Consider the following 26765-nt stretch of genomic DNA (forward strand, 5'->3'; position numbering starts at 1 on the left):
GCCGAGTTTTCCAGCACTCAAAATGTGCTAAAAAAGGAATCCTCGGCTTGTACTCGAGTCAACTAGTACCAGCGCATCAGTTTCAGGCAGGATGCAGACACGTTGAGCCGCTGGCAACCCCCCAGAGCCCCTCCTGCGTCGCCCGAGCACTCGAAATCAAACAACTGCATACAGGCATCAACCTCCCTCCCCCGTGTCTCTCCTACCGATGTGCACGTCGCCTGCATGTCACTCTGTGTTGCGCCTCCGGATGCTGTCCCGAGCTCTCACAATCCTGCCGAACTTACTAGTACCGGCGCATCAGTTGCAGGCACGTCACGCACACGCAGAGGGAGGGGGGTACTCGGGCGTGACGTGCCTGCAACTGATGCGCCGGTACTAGTAAGTTCGGCAGGATTGTGCGAGCTCGGGACAGCATCCGGAGGCGCGACATAGGACAGAGAGTGACATGCAGGCGACGTGCACATTGGTAGGAGAGGCACGGGGGAGGGAGGTTGATGCCGGCGGCGCGACCTGCCTGCATGCAGTCCACAAGAGACAGTGCTCGGGTGACACGCATGTAGTCAGTAGGAGATAGTGCTCGGGTGATGGGGGGGATGCCGCTGGCGCGACCTGCCTGCATGCAATTGATAAGAGTCAGCGCTGGGGTGACACACGGGGGTGTGAGGGTTTTGCTGCCCACGCGACCTGCCTGCATGCAGTCTGTAGGAGAGTGCTCGGGTGACACGGGGGTGGTGAGTTGCCGGCAGTGCGACGTGTCTGCATGCTCGCTACAGCAACGCAAAATGTTGTTTTGAATAAAAGAGAATCACAGCACAGTAAGTTGTATCTTACAAAATGGTATTAGAATTTACAGAATTTATTGGCTGAGAGGGCATGTAGGAAGATATGAGGTAAGCAGAAGTTTTGATAATTGGAATTTCTTATGGTATCAGTTTTGCTTTTCGATGTGTAGAAAAAACTTATTATTGAAACTTAGCAGTAGCTGCTGCATTTCCCACCCTAGGCTTATACTCGAGTCAATACGTTTTTCCAGTTTTCTTAGGTAAAATTAGGTACCTCGGCTTATATTCGGGTCGGCTTATACTCGAGTATATACGGTATATTAAATAAATATAACATTACAAACCTGATATTAAATCTGTATAAACGGAAATGTACAACCAACTATATTTTCCCTTCTGTATATGTTTATAAAATGAAAAACCTTCAATAAAAACTATTGAAATATAAAAAATAAAATATTCTTACATTTGGCAGAAACGATCCAAATATAAAAAGCATGAATGTTTAAAAGTGTGTAACCAATATAAAAACCTTGAAATCCTAATTTTATTAAAAAAAAATTGTGCATTTACAAATGAAAAAAAAAATTGCAATTTTTTAAACCACTGATTAAATAAAGATTACTTAGGACAGCCCTTATTGACTTCTATGTGACATCACTAGATGTGTTGTATTAGTGTTTTTCTTGGTTTTTACACTTTATAAATAATAAAACATTGTGTTTTCAAGTAATTATTTAAAAGCATGATTTTTAGCATCAAAAAGTGTGTGGCCAAAAAATTCTAGTAAAGGCTGGAAGCAAAAAGTGGTTTTGATAAATTGTTGTTCTTTGGATGGTTTATTGTACATACCATGCAAAAGTACACATGTAAGTGCTAGTAAGGTATAGTCCCTAGACTTTGACATATTTGGATATATGTATATTGACAATTCCTTGATGAAATATCAGTTTTGGCAAAAACAAATTAACAATTTAACCCTTTAGTTAATATGTCCCATTGAAGCCAGTAACCGGAAACCTGCTTGTGCCCAGAGTAAACTGCACACAAGCAACTAGATTGCAGAATCCCAAACAGGATTGCTGCTGAAAAAAAAGAATTAAAATAAACATAAAAAATAAAAAATGAAGACCAATTGTCTCCGAATATCACTAAAAGTGAGTCATAGCTTATGAGACCCAGGAAATTCTGCATAGCTTGTGAGTTAAATGCAGTTTGTTGGACACTGTAGAGCAGAAAGAAAAAAAGAATCTTACTGTGTTGTCTGTTGTCTTCCATGGAATTGCCATTGAGGTTATATTGAGCTGCTGGTCTACTGGTGCCCAAGGGGAGAACTCGCCAACAAAGTTCCTGATCAACTTTTCATCGAGAGTAAAAAAGTTGTTATAGATCTGATATCGAGTGACATACTCTTTATTTTCATCCAACAGGGAGGTTTTGGGTTTAAAATGTTTCTTCAAATAACGGTGCAACTCACCAAAAAAAAAACAAAAAAAAACAAAGTTTGCTTTTTGGTGGAAATTTTTAAAATAAATAACACAATAGGCCTACTCTTTACACTGCGTTAGGGACCTTGATACCCTAGAGTAATGTAGCCCACTTTATAAACAGTTGTGGCACTACCTGCTGATATGTCACTGGTTGGCGCTTCCAGGAGTCCTGAGCCCCGCTTACTATGGGGGAAGCAGGGATTTCTTTGATAATGGCGTGCCTCCACCCAGGGCTCTGCTATGGGAGAACTACAACTCCCACCCTGGGAACTGATGTAGTGTATTAACCCCTCAATAGGATCCACTGGCTGCAGGCTGATTTGCCCCTCCCTGGGGTAACTCCTTACCAGTTGTAGTGGTCCTGGGTACACACACACGGAATACAGCAGATTGCAAATGAACAGATTGATCTTTATTGGGCAGACCTCTCCAGGAGTGTATCATCAGACAGTCAGGGCACATCCACAGGTTACATCAATGCACAAGACCCTCGCTCAAAGGTACCCAGGGTACTCACGCCAGAATGATCTCCTCTAGGAGGTCCCTCCGGTACTACACGCCAAGAGACCCTCTCTTAGGGCTCTCCCCGGTACTCTCGCCAAGCAGACCCTCCACAGAGACTCACCCCCGGTACTACACCCAGGCTACTCTTTAGCAGGATCCTCTTTCTCTTGGAGACTATCTCTCCATTACCTACACACTGTGTGCCCTAAACTTCCAGCTGATGTAATGCTGGTGGGATCTTAATCCCTCTACACTCCTGGAGGGGCAATGCGGCCCATTCTTACCTACCACTCCCTACATGGCACTCCTAGAGTGTCCTAACACAGGGAAACTACTAACTCACAGGGGAGCTCCTCTCTCTAGAGGCTCCCAACTTAAGATGGCTCCCAGCACATGGCTGTTTCCCTTATATGGGCCTATGCACCACCCTGTGGCCATAACCCGAACTGCGGGGATACTCCCCATTAACTATAGATATACCAGGCTATACCCATTGTACCTTAACCATTACCCTCCCGGGGCCTATCCTAGGGGTATACATCATGTGGGGCCCATTTTAGCAAACCCCTACAGTAAGATCTACTGTAATACCAGAATTTTTGCTTTCCCTTGTTCTGCCTTTAGCTAATATTATTATGTAAAGTATAAATCATAGCAGCACCATATTAGCCACTTGAGAGATCAAAGTGAAAACCTATTGTACAGCACTGCGGAATATGTTGGCACTTTATAAATAAATGTTCATAATAATAATAATAATGATAATAATAAATGAATTGGTCCATAAGAAATTTAGGGCCAGATTCAGTTGCATGAGAAAATGTAATCTTATGGTTTATTCCTAATTCAGATCCATTGTTTCCCATAGACTTTAATAGAGTTTTTATGTGATAAACAGTAAGATACGTTTTGTGGGGGAAGAATTGCACCTGGCTCTATGGGAAAATCTAGAACTGAAATAGGAGATAAGCTTTTCTCGTCAAAGAAAAAACTAATTTTTTTCTTGCTAATTACGTCAGTGCTATTATTCTGTATTGATTACTGATTTACTCTTTCTATCCAGGTTCTATACAAAATTAGTTTTATTTTCAAACACAATAACAATGGTGCCTCTGCCTATCTGTCTTTCTCTTCCCTTGGCTCTTTGTTTTAGTTGGACATACATGGGCCCATGTCCTACTCTCTCTGACAGATCTGCCCACAGGCCAAATGCTCAGAGTGTTCAAGGGGCCAAACACTGTATGGGGACCTTTCTATTGTTCTGCTAATTTGTGCAAAGCTGCGGCTCCGCATCACAGTTATCTGTTGATGTGCCATGAAGTGGCCAACATGGTGCCATTTTGGAGTTATTATATTACAGTGAAATCAAACAGGGGGATAAAGGACAGATTTGTTCAGTGCTAGGAAAAATAATTTGGTTATTAATAAGCTCAGGCAATACTGAGCCATAGTCTTGTTTTAGTGCACTGAGTTTAGGGCTATTTTGATCAAGGACCCTGTGCCCTGTGAATTACTATTTATGTTTTAGAATTATATGCCGTTGTAACCTCTAGCAGTTAGGCCCATTTCAAATTAAATGAAATAAATAAATATTGCTGCATTCTCCAACACTTTTGATTACATCAAAGTGGAAAAAAATATAGAGATAAAGTGACAAATTATTAAAAACAGCAACAGCAGATATCGATGTTCACAGCAACGTTCTTTACAGCGGCATCCAATATGGGGGGAGGCCAAAGATAAGTTCCTTCCTCGTATACATACCCACTTTCCCAGGGATGCTGTTGCCATAAGGTGGGTTGAGAAAAAAAGCAGATCCCATCTAACTTCAAAAGCTGAAATTCAGATCTTTTTCCTGCTGTGATGCAGGAAAACTTGGGGGGCAGTATCCACCAGGTCACTTCAGGTTGGCACATACACTAAAAATGCCCCTGCACTTACCTTTAGTTATGAGCAAAATTATTCGCCAGGCATGGATTCATGGTGTTTCACCATAGGCTGAATGTTTCACGAAACAGGTGCAAAAATTTTGCCACTCAACAAAATATTGTTGCCCCCGTCAAAAAAAATTGCTGCCATTTTCGGCATTTCACAAATTTTCCGCCGGAGAAGTGAAACAGAACAGATCCCCTTATCACTACTTACCTTTATGACCTGGGGCTTATATAGGAATGTTTCTCTGTTTGTTACATATTTCTTATTTATATTCATATCATGTAGAGCCCGAGTCATCAGATCAACTGCCAGATGCACTCGGGGTGAGCTGTATTGACCTTCAAAAGGGAGAGGGTCTGTAATACCCTCCTGCCCAGTGCAGTTTTGAAGTATGTGTGTCAAAAAATATTCATGCCACTTGTTCTTATCTGGGTCTCCTGACAAACAAAGAAAAAGATGCATCCATATATCTTCAAGTAACTTGTCTCCTGGGTAATTAGAAGGATGGGAATTCTCTAAAAAGCTCCTCATTTCAGGAGTATCCAGATCATAATGGTACCCGGGCACAAGGACCAGACTGCAATTAAATAATTGTTTTCTGTACCAGATAATCACATCATTAGCTCCCCAGTTTGATGAAAGGATTACTGTCTTCTCAGTGTCCTGCTTGATATCATCCAATAATCGGAAAAAAATAGATAAAATCACTCTTCCACAAAATATTATGACACTTGAAGAGGAGCTTGAAATGACTTTATTGTGCTGATCAACTTTGCCCTGTAATTCATCACTTTGTAGTCTTAATGTGAACTCTATGCAGATGCCGGCGCTGGAGAGATACTTGGCCAGGAGCTTATATTCTTCCTCCCCACTCATATCATCAGATGTAATTATTCCAACCCAGGTCCAGCCAAAATGTCCGAATAATTGCCCTAAAGCATAAAACTCAGCTTTACTGCTTTGTGCTGTGCTGAAAAAGTATGGGAAGGTGATTCTGTCACTGAGCTCTGGGTCTGTAGCTCCATAACTGATCTGTAGGGATAGAGAGAAGGCTACACACTGATGGAGTTCTTACTTAGCAGATACCATTAAAGGACATGTAAAGGCTATTTCACTGTAGGTGCCAAAATGTTAGGTAACCCCAAGTGAAATAGATCACTTTTCCCCAGGCTGGTGCCCCTGTTAGGTGAGAATTGCACCAGCGTTGAAAAAATCTGTCTTAGTGCTGCTCCACCATTTTACTTACCTTTCCACCAGCGTCCCAGGCAAAATCCTGTTTGTGCATGCACAGTAGGGTATACACATTAGTAGTGATGAGTGAATCTGTCCCATTTTGCTTTGCCATAATGAAATGGTAAAAAAATCAAGAAAACACATTTGTTGCACAATTTTTTTGTCGTCTGCGTCTTTTTGGTCGCCCATGTCTTTTTTCTTTGTCCCCCGCGGTTTTTTATTTCTAACTTTTTCTATCGGTGACGTAAAATAAAGTTTACAACAACATTATTACAGTTGTTTTCACTTGTACATGGGGTATAAAAAACAAAGCAAAAAGTAAAAAAAAAAGAAAACAATGCATCACTTATTGTGCAAATGGTTTGGCGTTGGTTAGCAATTCACCAATTATATAACTGTCTGATAGCGAATAATAGAAGATAGAATAGAAAAAAGAAAAAGGAACAGTAAGACAGTAGGAGGTTATTAGTGAAATGCTGGATAGAAACCAGGATATTTAGAAAAAAGAAAGAAAAAAGAGAATATAAGTAAGGAATTCCATTGAGGACCATCCATATCTTGGTTATAGTCGTAATCACAGGGTCGGCGGTTGTCCCCCGTGTTTTTTTATGAGAAAAAAAAAAGAGGAAAAGTTCATAAAACTAGCGAAATGCATTTGTCGCGCAATCAGATTGACTCTACTGTGCATGCCCAGAATGCCAAGCAGTAAGAAAATAATGTTATGAAATGCCAGTTTGGCACTGAGACAGACAGGTGTGGTTCTCTCCTAACAGGAGCACCAGCCTGGAGAACAAAAACATAGCAATCTATTTCATTGGGGGGTGCCTAACACCCCACACCCCAGTGAGATAGATGCAGATGTATCCGTGAACTGGAATAGCTACAGGGGAAGTCTGGGACGCAGTAAAATGGCGGTGCTAAGACAGGTTTTTCTAGAGACTGGTGCAGTTTTCTCCTAACAGGAGCAAACAACAGGGAAAAAAATTATTTTTCTGGGGGGTGCCTAACATTTTGCCCCCCCCTAGGAACTACACTTTACATGTCCTTTAAACATCCACCTCAGGTTTTTATAAAATCTCAAATAGATCTTTACAGTTATTCTTGTAATACTGACATAACATGAAACTGCTTTACTTTAAGTACTTCAGGTACTAAACTAAGATTTTTTTTTCATTTTTGCCTTCTGAAATACTTTGCAATCTTAAAATGGAAGCAATTACAGTATTATATAGTATTTATATAAACTATAGTAGGGTTTCTGTAGCAAACACCCCAGCTGTACCGGTGCAGGAATGGCTGCCCCCGGGGCTACACAGCGGGGTATTTATATAAACTATAGTAGGGTTTCTGTAGCAAACACCCCAGCTGTACCAGTGCAGGAATGGCTGCCCCTGGGGCTACACAGCGGGGTATTTATATAAACTATAGTAGGGTTTCTGTAGCAAACACCCCAGCTGTACCAGTGCAGGAACGGCTGCCCCCGGGGCTACACAGCGGGGTATTTATATAAACTATAGTAGGGTTTCTGTAGCAAACACCCCAGCTGTACCAGTGCAGGAATGGCTGCCCCCGGGGCTACACAGCAGGGTATTTATATAAACTATAGTAGGGTTTCTGTAGCAAACACCCCAGCTGTACCGGTGCAGGAATGGCTGCCCCCGGGGCTACACAGCGGGGTATTTATATAAACTATAGTAGGGTTTCTGTAGCAAACACCCCAGCCATACCTCCCAACTGTCCCGCTTTAAGCGGGACAGTCCCGCTTTCTATAGCTCATCCCGCTGTCCCGGATAGTTCCCTGAATGTCCCGCATTTTCGTAATAGATTACGGAAATGCGGGACATTCATAGAAGGATCCGTGACAGCGGGATGAGCAATCCGACTCCTTGCGCTGCTTCTCTCATGTGGCTCCTTCTCCGGCGGTCACTGGCCCTTTTATAAGGTTGCGCCCATGCGTAATGACGTCACACGTACACACGGGGTGCAACCTTATAAAAGGGCCAGGGGAGCCACAGGAGAGAAGCAGCGGAAGGAGTCAGAGCGTGTATGGGGGCTCTGTGTTTGGGGGGCTCTGTGTTTGGGGGGCTCTGTGTATGGGGGGCTCTGTGCATGGGGGGCTCTGTGTTTGGGGGGCCTCTGTGTATGGGGCCTCTGTGTAGGGGGGTACTGTGTTTGGGGGGGCACTGTGTTTGGGGGGCACTGTATATGGGGGTCTCTGTGTATGGGGGCTCTGTGTATGGGGGGCCTCTGTGTTTGGGGGGCCTCTGTGTATGAGGGGGCACTGTGTATGGGGGGGCTCTGTGTATAAAGGGTACTGTATATAAAGGGTACTGTGTATGGGGGTACTGTATATGGGGGGGCTCTGTGTATGAAGGGCACTGTGTATGGGGGGCTCTGTGGGCTTCCTTAGGTAGTACAGTATGAGGGTATAGCACATTTGCATCTGATCCCATCATTTCAACTATATAAAAGGAGTATTTTTAAAAAAAAATGGGGTGTGTTAATTGGGGCATGGTCACAAAAGTGGGCGTGGCCAAAAAGTTGCCGTGCAGGAACGGCTGCCCCCGGGGCTAAACAGCTGGGTATTTATATAAACTATAGTAGGGTTTCTGTAGCAAACACCCCAGCTGTACCAGTGCAGGAATGGCTGCCCCCGGGGCTACACAGCGGGGTATTTATATAAACTATAGTAGGGTTTCTGTAGCAAACACCCCAGCTGTACCAGTGCAGGAATGGCTGCCCCCGGGGCTACACAGCGGGGTATTTATATAAACTATAGTAGGGTTTCTGTAGCAAACACCCCAGCTGTACCAGTGCAGGAACGGCTGCCCCCGGGGCTACACAGCGGGGTATTTATATAAACTATAGTAGGGTTTCTGTAGCAAACACCCCAGCTGTACCAGTGCAGGAATGGCTGCCCCCGGGGCTACACAGCGGGTATTTATATAAACTATAGTAGGGTTTCTGTAGCAAACACCCCAGCTGTACCAGTGCAGGAATGGCTGCCCCTGGGGCTACACAGCGGGGTATTTATATAAACTATAGTAGGGTTTCTGTAGCAAACACCCCAGCTGTACCAGTGCAGGAATGGCTGCCCCCGGGGCTACACAGCAGGGTATTTATATAAACTATAGTAGGGTTTCTGTAGCAAACACCCCAGCTGTACCAGTGCAGGAATGGCTGCCCCCGGGGCTACACAGCGGGGTATTTATATAAACTATAGTAGGGTTTCTGTAGCAAACACCCCAGCTGTACCAGTGCAGGAACGGCTGCCCCTGGGGCTACACAGCGGGGTATTTATATAAACTATAGTAGGGTTTCTGTAGCAAACACCCCAGCTGTACCAGTGCAGGAATGGCTGCCCCCGGGGCTATACAGCGGGGTATTTATATAAACTATAGTAGGGTTTCTGTAGCAAACACCCCAGCTGTACCAGTGCAGGAACGGCTGCCCCCGGGGCTACACAGCGGGGTATTTATATAAACTATAGTAGGGTTCAAATGATTTAGACATGACTACAAGGTATAAGTTCACATTCATAGTACTGTAAGTTTCTCCTTGCCAAAAAGATATTTATCTCCAAAGCCATTACCTCTTTTCTGCCCACAGATTCAATATTTTCTTCATGTTTATTCTAATAAACACTGTTTCTCTCACCTGGGAATATCCATAGAGAGTCAGAATCTGGGCTATGGGTACAGTTGTCTCTGAGGTGAGATCCCCAATAAACCCAGCAATGTGTCTCTTTCCCACACAGGAGTAATTGGGAACCGGCTCCCTGGTACCAGATAATATCTGTAATACGCTCCTCACAGCCTTCCGGGGGTCCCCACAGGAATTATATATATGGTACCCCAGGGTCAGGTTGGGTAACCGGGCCGGATCCTTGTTAGTTTGCTCAACAGCAAATCGCAAGTCCAAAAAGTGTTTAACATTCTGTTCACTGAAACTGAATAATGTAGATCTGGTTATAGCAAAGCACCATGGCATCTTTTCATCAGACAAAGGATACAAATCTGAAACCTTGCATAAAATTAATGTACCCCATTAGAAGATTCCACTTTGGGTGTAATACACTTCACCTGAAAATGTCCTCCAAACTATCTCTTTGTTAGACAAGTTGTTTGTTTGAACCTGAATAAGTTACAGACTGCCCAGTGAGTGTTGCATGTGAATTAAGTGTTTGGTAGGTGTTAAAACAAAAAGGCGTTTAAATCTATAAAGGCACTATAGGAGGAATTACACACATGGGTACCAGTGGCAATATGGGTCCCAGTATGATTGCTGGTGTATCTGGGGACATGTATGTGGTCCTGGAGCAGCAGTTCCTCAGCATTTACTTGTGAGAGATGCAGGTGGGTTTTCCTCTTGGAATCTGAGGTGCAGAATCTAAGGGGGGGACTGGCAGCACTGAGGGCCTCCCAGACTCCCACCTCTCTCCCCTGCAATCAATCTTAAACTCTGCTGCCAGGATCCTCCTGCTCTCTCCTAAGAGGGATCCTGCTCAGCCTCAATTAAGCTCACTAGCATGGCTGCCTGTCAAGCAAAGGAGCTTACAGAATCCTTCTGCTGACATTCAAAGCCCTTCCCTCCTCTGCTCCTCACTACATTACTTCACTGGTCTCCCTACATGTTCCTGGTCGTCTCCTCCGCTCCTCTCAGAGCCTCCGTCTCTTTACACCATCCACACCCACTGCGCTCTCTCATCTTAACCCTTTCTATCTCGCTGCCCCTTACCTCTGGAACTCTATCCCTGAATCCCTCCGTAGGGAACACTCACCCACTCTCTTTAAGAAAAAATTCAGCTGTTACCTTCTGGAGCACTAATACATTATTTTGCCCAGTCCTGCGCTTAAGGGCAAATGCCCATACCTGGTGCACTCTTACCTTCCAGTTTGTGCCTGTATGTTACCCAACCACTCAGATTGTAAGCTCTACGGGGCAGGGACCTCCTTCCTACTGTGTCTCATACCACATGGCACTTATATATATATATATCCATATATGTATTTATTGTATTTATTTATTATATCACTCATCCTCCCTGTGTGTAATTTTGTATTCTGTAAGACTGTACAGCGCTGCGTACCCTTGTGGCACTTTATAAATAAAGTTATACATACATACATACAAGGGGGCTGCAAACATGTGGGAGAACAGGAGGCTCACTGAGCAACCACTGGCAGGGGCCGGTGTAGTGGGGGGTGGAGAAGGGACAGTGGAGGTTAATGAGGGAGACAAATTTGTGACAGTTAAGAGGGGCAGTAGGGGAAACAAGGGTAGGGGGGCTGGGTCACAGCTTGTACAAACCAGCAGATTTGCCGCTTTAGGTGAAGATGCTGGGGGGCAGCTCTGAGCTGGCATGTATGGGGCAGGCTGACTCTCAGAGCCCCCTGGGAGCCGGCACCTCTACTACAGGTGGGGGGAATAGTGCTAGGAAGGGAAGGCAGGCTATAGTTGTAGGGGATTCAATTATTAGAAAGGTGGATAGGGTAATTTGTCGCAAAAACCCTACATGCCGAACTGTGTGTTGCTTGCCTGGTGCTAGGGTTCGGCATGTGGTGGAACGAGTGGGCAAATTGTTGGGAGGGGCTGGGGAAGACCCGGCGGTTGGGGGTACACATAGGTACCAATGGCAAAGTTAGAGGAGGGGGGAAGTTCTCAAGAACGATTTTAAAATACTGGGGGATAAGTTGAGGGCGAGGACTTCCAAGGTAATTTTCTCAGAGATATTACCTGTGCCACGAGCAACATTAAGAAGGCAGCGGGAGCTTAGGGAGATTAATGCGTGGCTGAGAGATTGGTGCAGGGAGGAGGGCTTTGGGTTTCTCCAGAACTGGGCTGATTTCTCAGTCGGCTACAGGCTCTTTGCCAGGGATGGGGGGCACCTCAATGATGATGGGGCAGCTGCTTTGGGGGAAAAGATGGCTAGCGGGCTGGGAGATTTTAAACTAGGAGTGGGGGGGAGGGTGCAGCGGGAAATTCTGTGGTAGACAGGATAGTAGTGATGAGCAACTCTGTCCCATAAAATTTTTTTTTTTTCTATATTATATGTAATAAATTCCTATATTATATGTTCATGTTATTTTTATGTGGCTTTATCCTATATGGATACTACATAATTTGCTTGTCATTGTATTTATTATAAAATAAATTTTTAAAAAATCCTTAATATTTTCTCCTCCAAAGCTTTCTGAATGTTTCTCCATATTTGGAGGATAAGAATTAGTCTGACTACTCAACCAACCAGCTGCATGATCTCTAAAATGGTCAAATGATTCCTCTAGTTTAAGATCCATATCTAGTGATGAGCGAAATTTTTCCCCAGGTATGGATTTGCTGAGAAATCGTATTTTGCCATTGGCAAATTTTTGTCACAAAACTTTGTCACAAGAGAAATTTGTAAGTGAGGAAAAAGTTGTGGTCCGGTGAAAAAAGTTGTGGTCACATCAAAGAAAAGTCGCAGTCGTATCAAAAAGTCACGGGGTAGCCACATTTCGCTAAATTTTCTGCAGTTTTGCTAAATTGTCGGTGTATAACATAAAAAATTCCTAATTCTACAAGTATGGTCAACGTCATAGAATAGCATAATCTGACAAAATGGAGTACAATGACATTTCTGGAATTATGTTACTGTAAATACCCAGGGAAATACAAGAATATTAAAAAGCTACAAAGTTCTTAACAACCCTTCGGCATGTGCCAAAGTTTAATCCCCATGTCTGATTCCTGTGCCATATAATGACGGGAAAATGCCATCATTATCTCTATATGTAAGGTACCAGCAAGGGGCCTGACACAGTGCTGGGAATCAGCATTCTCATTGGTCAATTGGTTTCCATGTGTAATTATGTGGGACAAATTTATGGTTGGGTTTAGTGTCAAACATACTGTACATGCTAAAGATTATATGGTGGCAGCACATCTGGTGAAGTTCCCTAAAATCAAGGTCTACTGGAATAGCTCTATTGATTTATTGAAACAAATAACACTATACAATTACACCCTGTTACGTTCAGATACTGAGGAGAAGCAATGAAATCGGAATCTGTATACTGGGTAACCTGGGGTATACCCCAAATAGCAGAACCGAGGCATGAAGCCATGATTACGTGATTGCAATGTTTTAATAGAGACAAAATAACAGAAAAGCAACTGGTGCAAGGTGAAAATATAAACAAATATAAAGCCCAGCGACAGGAGCACTCAGCAGGCAGAAACTGAATCCAGTGATCAGGCCAGGCAGCTGGCAAGAAAAGTCGAAGATCAGGCCAAGGTCAAAACCAAGAGATCCACAAGAACAGGTCAAGGAGGGGCACAGGAGTACAGGAACAAGAAACTAGGCAAGGACTCATGAACTGTGAACCAGATGGGGGGCCCGGGACCCCCATCTGGTAAACTCAAAGACCAAGCAAAGAGTAATAGCCAGAGAAGGCTTCTAAAGGGTTTTAACTAAGTGATGAGTTACACATGGGGCTAATAAAGGTAGGCTAAGGAAAGGGAGCAGAAAGCAGGAATAAGAGGTACATAGGTAGAACTAATCAGGTTCAACCATAAGAGCCTCCAGTGGCTCTGTTGGTAAGTTCACAGTCCCAGAAATATATACACCAGAGTTTGAATCCCAGCTGGTCCTGACTCCCCATGAAGCAGCTATACTGTAGCTCCGCTAGGCATCTAATTGAGTTCAATCACAATGTTCCTGTAATATATCAACCCATACCTGCCCTTACGTCTAGGCAGGGACCCTACTGCCAACAATGAGCCCTTTCTCTTCTAACTTGTGCCAGAAAAAAATTGATACTTACTCATAACAAAGCAATCTCTTGGAAATTTCCCCTGGAAGAATTGTGAGAAATGTAGTTAAATGTGCAGCCATCACCCCTCCAATCATGATATCTCCTTCTTGAATATATTCATATTCCTCAACTGCTTTAATGATCTGTAGGCGGCAGGCATCATTGATGGGCCCAGATACACAGGGTTCTACACACAGGGTTATAATGTAGATCAGCACTTTTAGGAAATTGCATTTAACTTTGTGCCACAGCATTTTCCTCCTTGTAGCTCAGTGCAGCCCCATGTAAGGCAGAGGGTTGGAGAGTTCCCCCAGCAGCAGTCAGTGGCACAGAGAGACACAGGGACCCCAGGGTTGGGCTGTGTGTGTAGAACAGAGTAAGGGGCCCGGCTCATCCAACCCTCATTTTATAGAGAGCAGAGAGAGGATTTGCCCCAGTAACAGTCAGTGGCACAGAGAGACACAGGGGCCCCAGGGTTGGGCTGTGTGTGTAGAACAGAGTAAGGGGCCCGGCTCATCCAACCCTCATTTTATAGAGAGCAGAGAGAGGATTTGCCCCAGTAACAGTCAGTGGCACAGAGAGACACAGGGGCCCCAGGGTTGGGCTGTGTGTGTAGAACAGAGTAAGGGGCCCGGCTCATCCAACCCTCATTTTATAGAGAGCAGAGAGAGGATTTGCCCCAGTAACAGTCAGTGGCACAGAGAGACACAGGGGCCCCAGGGTTGGGCTGTGTGTGTAGAACAGAGTAAGGGGCCCGGCTCATCCAACCCTCATTTTATAGAGAGCAGAGAGAGGATTTGCCCCAGTAACAGTCAGTGGCACAGAGAGACACAGGGGCCCCAGGGTTGGGCTGTGTGTGTAGAACAGAGTAAGGGGCCCGGCTCATCCAACCCTCATTTTATAGAGAGCAGAGAGAGGATTTGCCCCAGTAACAGTCAGTGGCACAGAGAGACACAGGGGCCCCAGGGTTGGGCTGTGTGTGTAGAACAGAGTAAGGGGCCCGGCTCATCCAACCCTCATTTTATAGAGAGCAGAGAGAGGATTTGCCCCAGTAACAGTCAGTGGCACAGAGAGACACAGGGGCCCCAGGGTTGGGCTGTGTGTGTAGAACAGAGTAAGGGGCCCGGCTCATCCAACCCTCATTTTATAGAGAGCAGAGAGAGGATTTGCCCCAGTAACAGTCAGTGGCACAGAGAGACACAGGGGCCCCAGGGTTGGGCTGTGTGTGTAGAACAGAGTAAGGGGCCCGGCTCATCCAACCCTCATTTTATAGAGAGCAGAGAGAGGATTTGCCCCAGTAACAGTCAGTGGCACAGAGAGACACAGGGGCCCCAGGGTTGGGCTGTGTGTGTAGAACAGAGTAAGGGGCCCGGCTCATCCAACCCTCATTTTATAGAGAGCAGAGAGAGGATTTGCACAGTAGAATGAATATAGACACCGGCATCTGGGGGAGCTCTGCTTTATTCTGGGAATGGTAAATAAAAAAATCAAGATAAACCAACTGGTTATTTCCTGGCAACATTTTTTCTGTTTCCAAATTTTATTTTTCAGCTTAATTGTCAGATATTCACAAATACTTTCAGTTTAACCCAATGTGCTGCCATTAATGTGCTGAAAAACAGTATGTGATATATTTGCAAAACAAATGGAAATATCCCTTAACCTGTTAACTGCCAACAACGTGCCTGGCACATTGTTGCAGAAAAAGGCTTTAACTGCCAACAACGTGCCTCGCACGTTGTTTGGCAGTTAAAGATGCCACTTCTGCAGAGAGTTCTGAGCGATGACAGCCCCCTGGGCAAGGAGCCAGGGGGGCTGTCATGTCAGCCCTGCCATGTGATCATGGCAGGACCGATCTCCAAGCAGCAGATGCGATCGCATCTGCTGCTTTACCTTCGGCTCTCCCTGCTTCCCCCCCTCCAGCGAGGACCACTGAGGACCCCTCCAGCAATCTATTCAACCATCAAGCTTCAGGACTGGTAAGTGCCCTTTCTTTACACTATTATACACACTTACACACGCTTACAATTACATGTATTTACACACACATACAGCACACAGTTTAGAACAGTTTTTTTTCTTTTTTTTACATTTTGCACACTTTGGCACACATACACACTTATATACACACTTACACACTGTCACACAACTTTTACATATGTACACACATTTTTTTTTGCCACTTTGTTTTTAGTTTCTTTTGACAGCATGACTATTGGATCAGATATTCTGACCACTAATTACACTGTCAAGTGACTTATCTTGTTGTTTCACTGATTTGGACAATTTTTGTGGTTTTATTGCATTTTTTATGCCTGTATTTGTGTTCCTGATCTGTTTTTAGCATAGCTTTGCCAGGTGTAACTTTGGTGTACAAAAATAACTTTACCTATTTTGAATTCATCAGAATGTATACTTTCCAAAAATATATGGTTTCCTGGGGGTCTCTGTATAGTTAGGGGGGTTACTGCACAGGGGGGCTCTCTATGCAAAAGCTGAGTTGGCAGGCGAGAAATCCATATGCGCTATTTTCATTTTGGGGTCAGTACATACCACAGACTTGGGTATATCTATGCATATTGGGTATCAAACTGTTCAGTAGGCCTCTGGTGTTCCTATTTGGGGTGATTTGCCTTTTTACGCAAGAGATTGTGTGAGATAAATGCGGAAAATTGCAAAATTTTTAGGCAATTTTTAGAAATGTCATAAAGACCACTAAATTTAGGAAAGCTTTGCAGATTGGTACTTTGGTGTAGAAAGGACTCCTTACCCATGTTGGATTTGTCAGAATGTGTACTTTCCAAAACGATATGGTTTTCTGGGATTTTCTATACAGTTAGGGGGGTTACAGCACATAATACGCTGAGGGGGCTCTGTGTGCAAAAGCTGAGTTGGCAGGCGAGAAATCCATTTGCGCTATTTTCATTTTGGGGTCAGTACATACCACAGACTTTGGTATATCTATGTATATTGGGCATCAAACTGTTCAGTAGACCTTAGGTGTTCCTATTTGGGGTTATTTGCCGTTATCTGGAAGAAATTGTGTGAGATAAATGCGGCAAATTGCAACATTTTTATGCGATTTTCTGAAATATCATAAAAATTAGCAAACTTAGGAAAGCTTTACAGCTTGGTACTTTGGAGTAAAAAGAAATGTAGATTTCCATTATAGATTTAGGTGAATGTGTACTTTCCAAAAATACATGGCTTTCTAGGGTGAGCGTACTTTTTTTTAGCATTATCCCACATAAAGGATGTAAATGTGTTGATTTTGCAGGAGCTAAAATGACAGATCATATGGGGGTATGTTCCCATTGGGGCACCTACATGCCACATACTTAGGTAAACCTATACATATTGGGCATCAAATTGTTCAGTGGACCCCTGGCGTTCAAATTCAGGGTGTTTTATCTTGGTACCTAATTCTATGTGATATATGAGATGCTGCAAAGTGGAAGCTTTGAGGGGATTTTTGGAAATGTCATCAAAATTGCTAACTTTAGATAAGCTTTGCGACTTGGTAGAAAGACACGGGTACCCATTCAGATTCGGGGGAATGTGTACTTTCCAAAAATATATGACTTTCTGGGGTGAGTGTACTTTTTACTAGCTTTATCCCACGTATAATGATGTAAATGTGTTGATTTTGCAGGAGCTGAAATGACATAAATGATAGATCATATGGGGGTATGTTCCCATTGGGGCTCCTACATGCCACATACTTAGGTAAACCTATACATATTGGGCATCAAACTGTTAAGTGGACCCCTGGCGTTCAAATTCAGGGTGTTTTATCTTGGTACCTAATGCTATATGGGACATAAGATGCTCCAAGTGGAAGCTTTGAGGGAATTTTTGGAAATGTCATAAAAATTGCCAAATTAAGAAAAGCTTTGTGGCTTGGTACCTTGGAGTAGATAAACCTATACATATTGGGCATCAAACTGTTCAGTGGACCCCTGGCATTCATATTTAGGGTGTTTTATTTGGTTACTTTATGACCTGTAGGAGATAAGATACTATAGACTGGAAGCTTTGAAGCGATTTTCACAAATTTCACAAATTTTGATAAAAACCAATAACTTTAGGAAAGCATTGCGACTTGATAGTTTGGAGCAGACAGACAGTTGTGCCTATTCTGTATTCCCCAGAATCTGTTCATTACAAAATTGTATACTTTTCTGGGATAAACTTTCTGTTAGTGGAATTTTTGGCCTTGAAATCTAAAGTATGCAGCTTTCTGGAGCAGTGCTTTGGGAATTTGGTAGTGTACTGCTGGGAGTTTTTGACCTATACAAGTGAGAAATCTCCATAAAACTATATATATTTGGTATTGGCACGTTCAGGAGACATGGGATTTTCCAAATCAGTTGTATTTTTATGCATAAAATAATTTCTGTTCCTGGTATATGTGTTTATATTATGGAAAATCTGATTTTTTTTTTTCATTTTTAGATATTTAGAAGCCAAAAACTGTCTGGCAATACAAGTTCCGCTTTGATCAAAATGGCTGGCAGTGAAAGGGTTAAAAGAGAACTATGCCTCTGGACATTGCTGACTCTCTAAATATATATATATATCACATTAAATTACAGTATGTAAAAACTTTCACTTAAATAAAACATATTTAAAAAAATATTTGCCACTGAATAATCCTTTAATGAAACATTTCCAATATAAGTGCATACATCTGGTATGTGCTCACAAACATACATACATGTTACTGGTTGGTTACATTAGCCAATGAATGGACAGAGGTAGGTCTTTTAAACCCTACTTAGCCTAGAATTCTAGTACTAGTGTAGCAAACACAGAGCATTGGCCTTGGTATGTGCAGGTAGGGAGCGGTGTTGCTGCACAAACAGTATTAAGGATGTCAGAGTTTCTTGAACAAATAACAAAATGTTTATTTAGCAAACACAGAAAGCAGTACACAAGCAGTGCCAATGTAGCAACTGAAGTAAAGCACTTGTAGAGCAGAACACACTGTGACACCCCTGTAGACAGACTTAGCAAGATAACCTCTTTAGTGGACCTGAATCACCTCCAGTAGGAACCTTAGTTGGAGCTCAGAACTTGACTGGTACTATAACAGGGGCTCACAAACCTCTGTCTACATACCTCATTCATGAGGTTTATGTCCCCTGACCCAGACTCCGAAAGTGGTATTATAACAGGAGCTCACCTAAAACTATCTACATCCCTCATTCATGGGGTTCCTGTTCCCCAACTGATTCAACTTCCTTAGGGCACATCTTCTTTACTGGGGCATTTTGTCACAAGCTCCCCCAGCAGACAACCACCTTGTTCAGCAAATGGAGGTCAAAAAGCAAGAACCAAGTGCTCCCAGTCACTATATAAAACAATTATAGAAAGTTGTTATAACCATCCTGGGCCAATAAAGAGAACTATTCCACTCAGGTTACCAGTTTACAGAGGTCAAGGATTTTTAACTGGACCCTTAGATACATAGACATTGATGTTGCGTTAAGAGGACTCTTTATAATTGGCACACATGACTGAAGCAAATATGTAAATGATCACTTCCCACTTAGTATTGAACAAGGCTAAAGTTCAGTAAGTTTCTTAGCTGAAAACACAAACAGGAAGGCAAGAGAGAAGGCAAAGAGAGGCAAGCACTCTCATGAGAATATGATGACCAGCCTTAGGGAAGTATGAGTGCCTGAAGACAGGTTCTTTATCCGCTGTGAGAGATGTAATGGGAAACAAATGGGGGGATACAAATGGCACCAGGTAAAATGCCTGGTTTTACAGCAGGTAATGCTGTGTTGGAGTAAATCTCCCTTTAAGAGTTTGATTTGGCCAGCTGTAGGGAGCTGCCTGATTGGGCTGCAGGTGAGCAGCCAATAAAAGGGCTGTATGAGTTACACAAAGGGAGTTTGAATTGAACTGAGTGAAGGTCACTCTCAGAGCAGGGCACAGAGCAGGAGGGCTGCCTGTGTTAGGAACTCCCAGAGGAGCTGGGGGTGCCTCCTGCCACTGCCAGGGAGCACAGGGAGTTATGACCTGATGGATGAGTGCTGAGAGGAGTCAGCAAGGCTTAATGTGAAGCCTGAGTGTTCCAAAGTGTGGAACTAACCCTGGAAGGTGAGAACCCTGAAGAAGGGACAGATCACAACACTGAACTGTATGTCTTATGTTTCTGTTGGGAAGAATTGGCCCTAAATAAACCTGTGTTTTGCCTGAAGACGTGGTGTCCCTGTCTCTATGCTCCAGATCCTCTGCATGCCTGCCTACCTACCATTGCTAATTCCCCCAAAATTGTGTGTACAGGCAGTCAGCATGTCACACCGCACAACCAATAGTTAGCTTGTTGCACTCACATAATGCCCCTTGGGGAAGACTAACATACAATTACAAATATTCAGTATTTCTACAAGGTCAGCCTATAAAGCTTGTGAGAGCCTAAAACATGATTTGTGCATTTTGGTTCTTAAAGGCATGGTGAGATTACACATGAAATGATTTATATATGCAATATAATATAATTTTTTCAAGAAAAACTACAAATGCGAATATACTCAATAATATTCCTAAAAAACCACGAATAGTCTGAATGTATTAAAGGACAGTGAAAGGTTAATATAAATTAAAAGTAAGTCTAAAGGCATTCTGTTTAAGTACTTACTGCATATCTAAATTCCCAGATCCCCGCTTGCTTCTCTGAGATATGGCGCTGGCAGCCTACAGCAGTGTGAAGCCTACAGTGACATCACTGAAATCTCTCTCCCCTTCCTGTAGGTGCCAGCGGCAGCCTTCCTATTCTCTGAGCATGTGTGTAACTTGATCCTGTCTCCTCTTCTGAGCTACACATGCCCACCAGCCAATCAGAAGTGGATCTGGCAGAGGGGAGGGGGGAGGGAATGAAACACATGGGCAGTATGAAGCAAGGAGGGAAAGGAAGGGAGAATACCTGTTTAGAGATGGCTGCCTGTTCTAGAAAATGTGAAGTAAGTGTGAGTGAGTAACTATGTGATTAGGTGAGCCAAAAGTGTGGCGTTTTTACTAAACAGCATGGGGGCTATTGGGCAGTATGCTTTTTACATTTTGACTTGCATTCTCCTTTAAAGAAAAGACTAAAAACCTACATTGACATAAGTGTAAATGTATTTAATATTAAACAGAAGGCCTTTATGCCATTCCAGCTTGGCACGTCTTAGATAGTAAATGGCCTTTCCCACCCTCGGCAAGAGTAGGAACTAGGAATAATTTGTATATTTATTGCAAACTAAATGTTGTTTATCATGTTATTTATATTAAAAATGTTTTCACAGTGAAATGTTTTTTTTTTATTTACACTGTTTTATAAAAAAAAAAAAAAACATAAAATTTCCCTGTCAACTCTTCGGGGCACATTTAACAATGCTCAAGCCTCCAGAATTTACATCCTTAAACCATGTGAGAGTTCCCAAACTCTTGCATTTTTTTTTCATCCGAATAGCACGCTTTGTGCAAATCGGGTTTTTATTTTCGCCAACAAAAAATTCAAAAGCTTGGCAGGTTTGAGGTGCCACACTTTTTAAATTTTTGTCAGGGAAAAATAAAACCCTGCACGAATCATGTTATTCAGATGAAAGTATTCAGAAGCTTTGGGAACTCTGGCATGAAGGCTTGATAATTCTTAAATGTGCCCCCAGGTGTCACAAATGGCATTGATAATTGAGGCATATAAGGAACGGATATATTTTTGTGTTTAATAACGATATTTATGCATTACAGTATATAGCACAACTATTAATGGTGTTTCAAACATTACTTTTAGTTGTTTCTAAGCAAATTAGTTTTTATATTTACATCTGGCCTGAGTAGTATTGTGTAACATTTGGGCAGAAATATACAGGCTAAAAGGCCCGCGCTTGAGGTGAGTATGGCAAATATCTCCACACACACAGTGTTTTTGCCTTTGGTGCTCAGATAGGCCGGGATCATTGTGATCCAAACACTGCAGAAGAGCAGCATGCTGAAAGTGATGTACTTGGCCTCATTAAAACTGTCCGGTAAGCTCCGAGCTAAAAATGCTAAAACAAAACTAACAGCTGCCAGAAGCCCCATATACCCAATAACTGAGTAAAAGCCAATAGCTGAGCCCTCATTGCACTGAATGATGATGGTTCCAGGGGAAGTGTGAATGTCCAGTTCCTGAAAGGGAGGAGAAATGGCCAACCAAGTCATGCAGATGATTATTTGAATGGATGAGCAGAACAAGACTACAGAATTGGACAGTTTGACTCCCAGCCATTTTCTCCATGAGCTCCCTGGCTTGGTGGCTTTGAAAGCAACACAAACCATGATAGTCTTGGCCAGGAGAGAAGAGACAGCTATGGAGAAGGTGATTCCAAAAGTGATGATGCGCAGCATGCAGGTTATATCCACAGGGCGACCGAGGAACAGAAACACACTGAGGAAGCTCAGCTTGATGGAGACAAGGAGGAGGAAGCTCAGGCTCCGGTTGTTGGCTCTCACTATGGGGGTGCCTCGGTGTATGATGAAGACTCTTAATACCACTTGAGTGATAAGGAAAAACAAAACAGAGACTGTTGAAAAAAATATGGATATTGCATCATTTGTGTAAGATAGAAAGTCTTTCTTTTTTTCTAAACACTGATTCTTCATCTCATTGGGACATTCCATGTCTATACATTGGGTGCAGGTTGGGCTGTCTGAATAAAAAGCAAGGAGACAAGTAAATAAGAAGGAAATTCTATAAATTTTTATTACTAAAATATGTTATTACTATACAATGTATTTAATCAGTCAAGAACAGCAAATTAAAAACAAAATCCTCTTGTTGTCCCATGTAGACTTTTATGTATGTAGTATCCTTATCATATTCAGGGTTTATCTTTACTAAAAAGAGCTAAATCAAAAATACTGAGTCCACAGCCCTGGTAAATTCAGGATATTGTGAGTGGGTCCCTAAGCTCAGTAACTGGTAGCAGCACAGGCCATATGCAGGGAATCAGCAGAAAAGAAGATGGGGCTATTGGGGCTGGGAAAAAAACCCAAAACATTATGCACAACATTTCTGAAAAATGCTTTAACCCTTTTACTGCCAGCTGTTTTGGTCAAAGCGGAACTTGTATTACCAGACAGTTTTTGAATATTTTGCACTGTTTCACTTTAGGGGCCTTTCCTCGGGGGGACTTTTAGTTTACCCAGGAAAACAATATATATGGTTTTTTTTTTCAGAATAAGGTAAGCTTTCAAAATATGTTAGAATTTTTGAGTAATTCCAATTCTGTAATAAGATATAGTCTTCTATATGTCTAAAAATGCAAAAAAAACAACAACAAATTTTCCATAATATAAACACACAGAAACAAAAATTATTTTATGCACGAATATACAACTGATTTGGAAAGTCCCATGTCTCCTGAATGTGCCAATACCAAATATATATAGTTTTATGGAGATTTCTCACTTGTATAGGTCAAAAACTCCCAGCAGTACCTACCAAATTCCCAAAGCACTGCTCCAGAAAGCTGCATACTTTAGATTTCAAGGGCAAAATTTCCACTAACAGAAGGTTTATCCCAGAAAATTGTACATTTTTGGAAAGAACAGATTCTGGGGAATACAGAATAGGCACAACTGTCTGTCTGCTCCAAACTATCAAGTCACAATGCTTTCCTAAATGTATTGGTTTTTATCAAAATTTGTGATTTTTTTTTTTTTTAAATTGCTTCAAAGCTTCCAGTCTATGGTATCTTATCTCCTACAGGTCTTAAAGTAAACAAATAAAACACCCTAAATATGAATGCCAGGGGTCCCCTGAACAGTTTGATGCCCAATATGTATAGGTTTACCTAAGTAGGTGGCATGTAGGGGCCCCAATGTGAACATACCCCTATATGATCTAACATTTCTGTCATTTCAGCTCCTGCAAAATCAACACATTTACATCATTTATGTGGGATAAAACTAGTAAAAAGTACAGTCACCCCAGAAAGTCATATATTTTTGGAAAGTACACATTCCCCCAAATCTAAAATGGGTACCTATGTCTTTCTACTCCAAAGTACCAAGCCGCACAGCTTTTCTAAAGTTAGCAATTTTGATGACATTTCCAAAAATCCCCTCAAAGCTTCCATTTCACAGCATCTTATCTTCCACATAGTGTTAGGTACCAAGATAAAACACCCTAAATATGAATGCCAGGGGTCCACTGAACAGTTTGATGCCCAATATGTATAGGTTTACCTAAGTATGTGGCATGTAGGGGCCCCAATGGGAACATACCCCCATATGATCAACATTTCTGTTATTTCAGCTCCAGCAAAATCAACACATTTACATCATTTATGTGGGATAAAGCTAGTAAAAAGTACACCCCCCCCGAATCTAATTTTGCAATATTGGCAATTTTGATGACATTTCCAAAAATCCCCTCAAAGCTTCCACTTTACAGCATCTTATCTCCTACATAGTGTTAGGTACCAAGATAAAACACCATAAATTTGAATGTCAGGGGTCCACTGAACAGTTTGATGCCCAATATGTATAGGTTTACCGAAGTATGTGGCATGTAGGGGGCCCCAATGGGAACATACCCCCAAATGATCTATCATTTCAGCTCCTGCAAAATCAACACATTTACATCCTTTATGTGGGATAATGCTACAAAAAAAGTACACTCACTCCAGAAAGCCATATATTTTTGGAAAGTACACATTCCCCCGAATCTATAATGGGTAAACATTTTTTTTTGCTCCAAAGTACCAAGCTGTAAAGCTTTCCTAAGTTTGCAGATTTATATGACATTTAGAAAATCACATAAAAATGTTGCAATTTGCCACATTTATCTCTCACAATTTCTTGTGTACAAAGGCAAGTCACCCCAAATAGGAACACCTAAGGCCTACTGAACAGTTTGATGCCCAATATACATAGATATACCAAAGTCTGCGGTATGTACTGACCCCAAAATAAAAAAAGCGCATATGGATTTCTCCCCTGCCAACTCAGCTTTTGCACACAGAGACCCCTGTCAGCGTATTATGTGCCGTAACCCCCCCTAACTATACAGATACACCCACAAAACCATATATTTTTGGAAAGTACACATTCTGACAAATCCAACAAGGGAAAAGAGTCCTTTCTACACCAAAGTACCAATCTGCAAAGCTTTCCTAAAATTATTGGTTTTTATGACATTTCAGAAAATCGCCTAAAAATGTTGCAATTTGCCGCATTTATCTCACACAATTTCTTGTGTACAAAGGCAAATCACCCCAAATAGGAACACCTAAGGTCTACTGAACAGTTTGATGCCCAATATGCATAGATATACCAAAGTCTGTGGTATGTACTGACCCCAAAATGAAAATAGCGCATATGGATTTCTCGCCTGCCAACTCAGCTTTTGCACACAGAGCCCCCTGTCAGTGTATTATGTGCAGTAACCCCCCCTAACTATACAGAGACCCCTGACAGCGTATTATGTGCAGTATGGGACACGTCGTTGGCATTTAAGCCCTTTTACTGCCACAACGTATCCCATACGTCGTTGGCAGTAAAAGAGTTAATGAAACATTTCCCAGCTCTCCAGAGCCAGTGGCTGCATTAATATGCAAAAGAATCCTCCAATGAGAATCCCAGCTGATGTGAGTAAATCCGGCTCCCTGTTTTCTGTTCCTGCAATTGGAGTTGGGAGCAATAAGCACAGTTTCCCAGCACTGAACAAGTCTGTCCCTTTATCCCCATGTCTGATTCCTGTGCCATATAATGACAGGAAAATGCCATCATTATCTCTATATTTTGTGCACTTAATATTAGGTTTTTGTTCACTGGAATTTTCATTGGTTAATTCTCCTGCATCTATAATTACATTTTTCTGATATGAATGGTTTGGTGATGTTGAAAGCTATAGCACAACCAAAACACTAATTTTAAAGGGACACTAAAGCCTAAAAAATGTTTAGCTGTGTGTTTTAAGCCCTTGTATCAACCCAAAGCCACCAAAGCTCTATAGAAATAAAGCCCCGTGCCCCTGAAGATGCCCACAGTAGCTCTCCATCTTTTGCCCAACTACTGCACATGCTCAGTCTGCTCTTGGCTGATGTCACTGAGCTTAGGGATCCACTCACAATATTCTTCTTTCCTATGCTTGCTCTAGTCTCTGCCTGTTCCCTATTAAACATGCACACAGGCCAACCATATACACTCATTACATGTTTCCTTATTTAAAAAAAATCCCTTATTTGATGTTTAACCCAATCCCACCACCTAAGAATATCCCCAAATTTTCTTTCTATATTGCCCCACACTGTACATTTTTTTAAATTCCATTTTAATTTGCTCCTCCCCTAACAGGCTGGTGTTTAGTTTCAAACATCCCTTACCAAACACATGAACTTTCCCAAACAACAGCTCCCACTGTAATAACCCGTGATCTGAAAAAATGTTATTAAAGGACAACTAAAGCCTAAATATGAATATGGCTAGAAATGTTTAGCTATGTGTTTTGGGCCCTTGTACCAGCCCAACATCCCCAAAGCTCTATAGAAATAAAGATTCATGCCCCTGAAGATGCCCACAGTAGCTCTCCATCTTTTGCCTTGCCCAACTACTGCACATGCTCAGTCTGCTCTCAGCTGATGTCAGTGACCTGAGCTTAGGGATCCACTCACAATATTTTTCTTTCCCCTGCCTGCTTGGTCTGGTCACTATTAAACATGCATACTAGCCAACCAATCACAGTCCTGTCTGGCTGCTCTCTTAAAAACTAAAGGCCTTTTGAGCTTGGGGCGAGACTTTAGCTGAATCCTTAGTGGGGCTTCTCTTTCCCCCTTGTAATGATTCCAAATACTGAGCTGTGTAACAAATATAAGTTACAAAGGTTGGAAACAGAGGCAGAAGCTGTGACAAAAGTTTCAGTCACTTTGCTGTTACAAACAGCCCCTCTGGGAATAAACTGCCCCATTGTAAAGGTTTCTCTGTATGTAACACAGTGACTGTATATGCCCCTTACACTCCCCCCCAGGGCTAAGGTACAGAATATT

The 26765-nt window shown here is 42.5% G+C and overlaps 1 protein-coding gene across 1 annotated transcript; it reads right to left on the reverse strand.

Moving 5' to 3' along the window:
- Positions 1-286: 286 nt before the first annotated feature.
- Positions 287-22395, reverse strand: LOC116408370 (vomeronasal type-2 receptor 26-like). The gene is made up of 2 exons (XM_031895144.1): positions 21566-22395; positions 287-770 (listed from the first exon to the last, which is right to left on the reverse strand). The coding sequence occupies exons 1-2, from the start codon at positions 22393-22395 to the stop codon at positions 287-289; spliced, it is 1314 nt and encodes a 437-aa protein (XP_031751004.1).
- Positions 22396-26765: the final 4370 nt, after the last annotated feature.

The sequence above is a fragment of the Xenopus tropicalis genome, chromosome 1, assembly GCF_000004195.4.
Source record: "Xenopus tropicalis strain Nigerian chromosome 1, UCB_Xtro_10.0, whole genome shotgun sequence".
Taxonomy (NCBI): domain Eukaryota; kingdom Metazoa; phylum Chordata; class Amphibia; order Anura; family Pipidae; genus Xenopus; species Xenopus tropicalis.

What these genes read in the sequence shown, in the direction of transcription:
- LOC116408370 (XM_031895144.1), bottom strand. Translation starts at nt 22,395, where the DNA reads ATGGAATGTCCCAATGAGATGAAGAATCAGTGTTTAGAAAAAAAGAAA. An exon ending in TGTTACACAATACTACTCAG is followed by an intron (nt 771 to 21,565) that starts GCCAGATGTAAA and finishes GCGTTGCTGTAG; the next exon opens with CGAGCATGCAGACACGTCGC.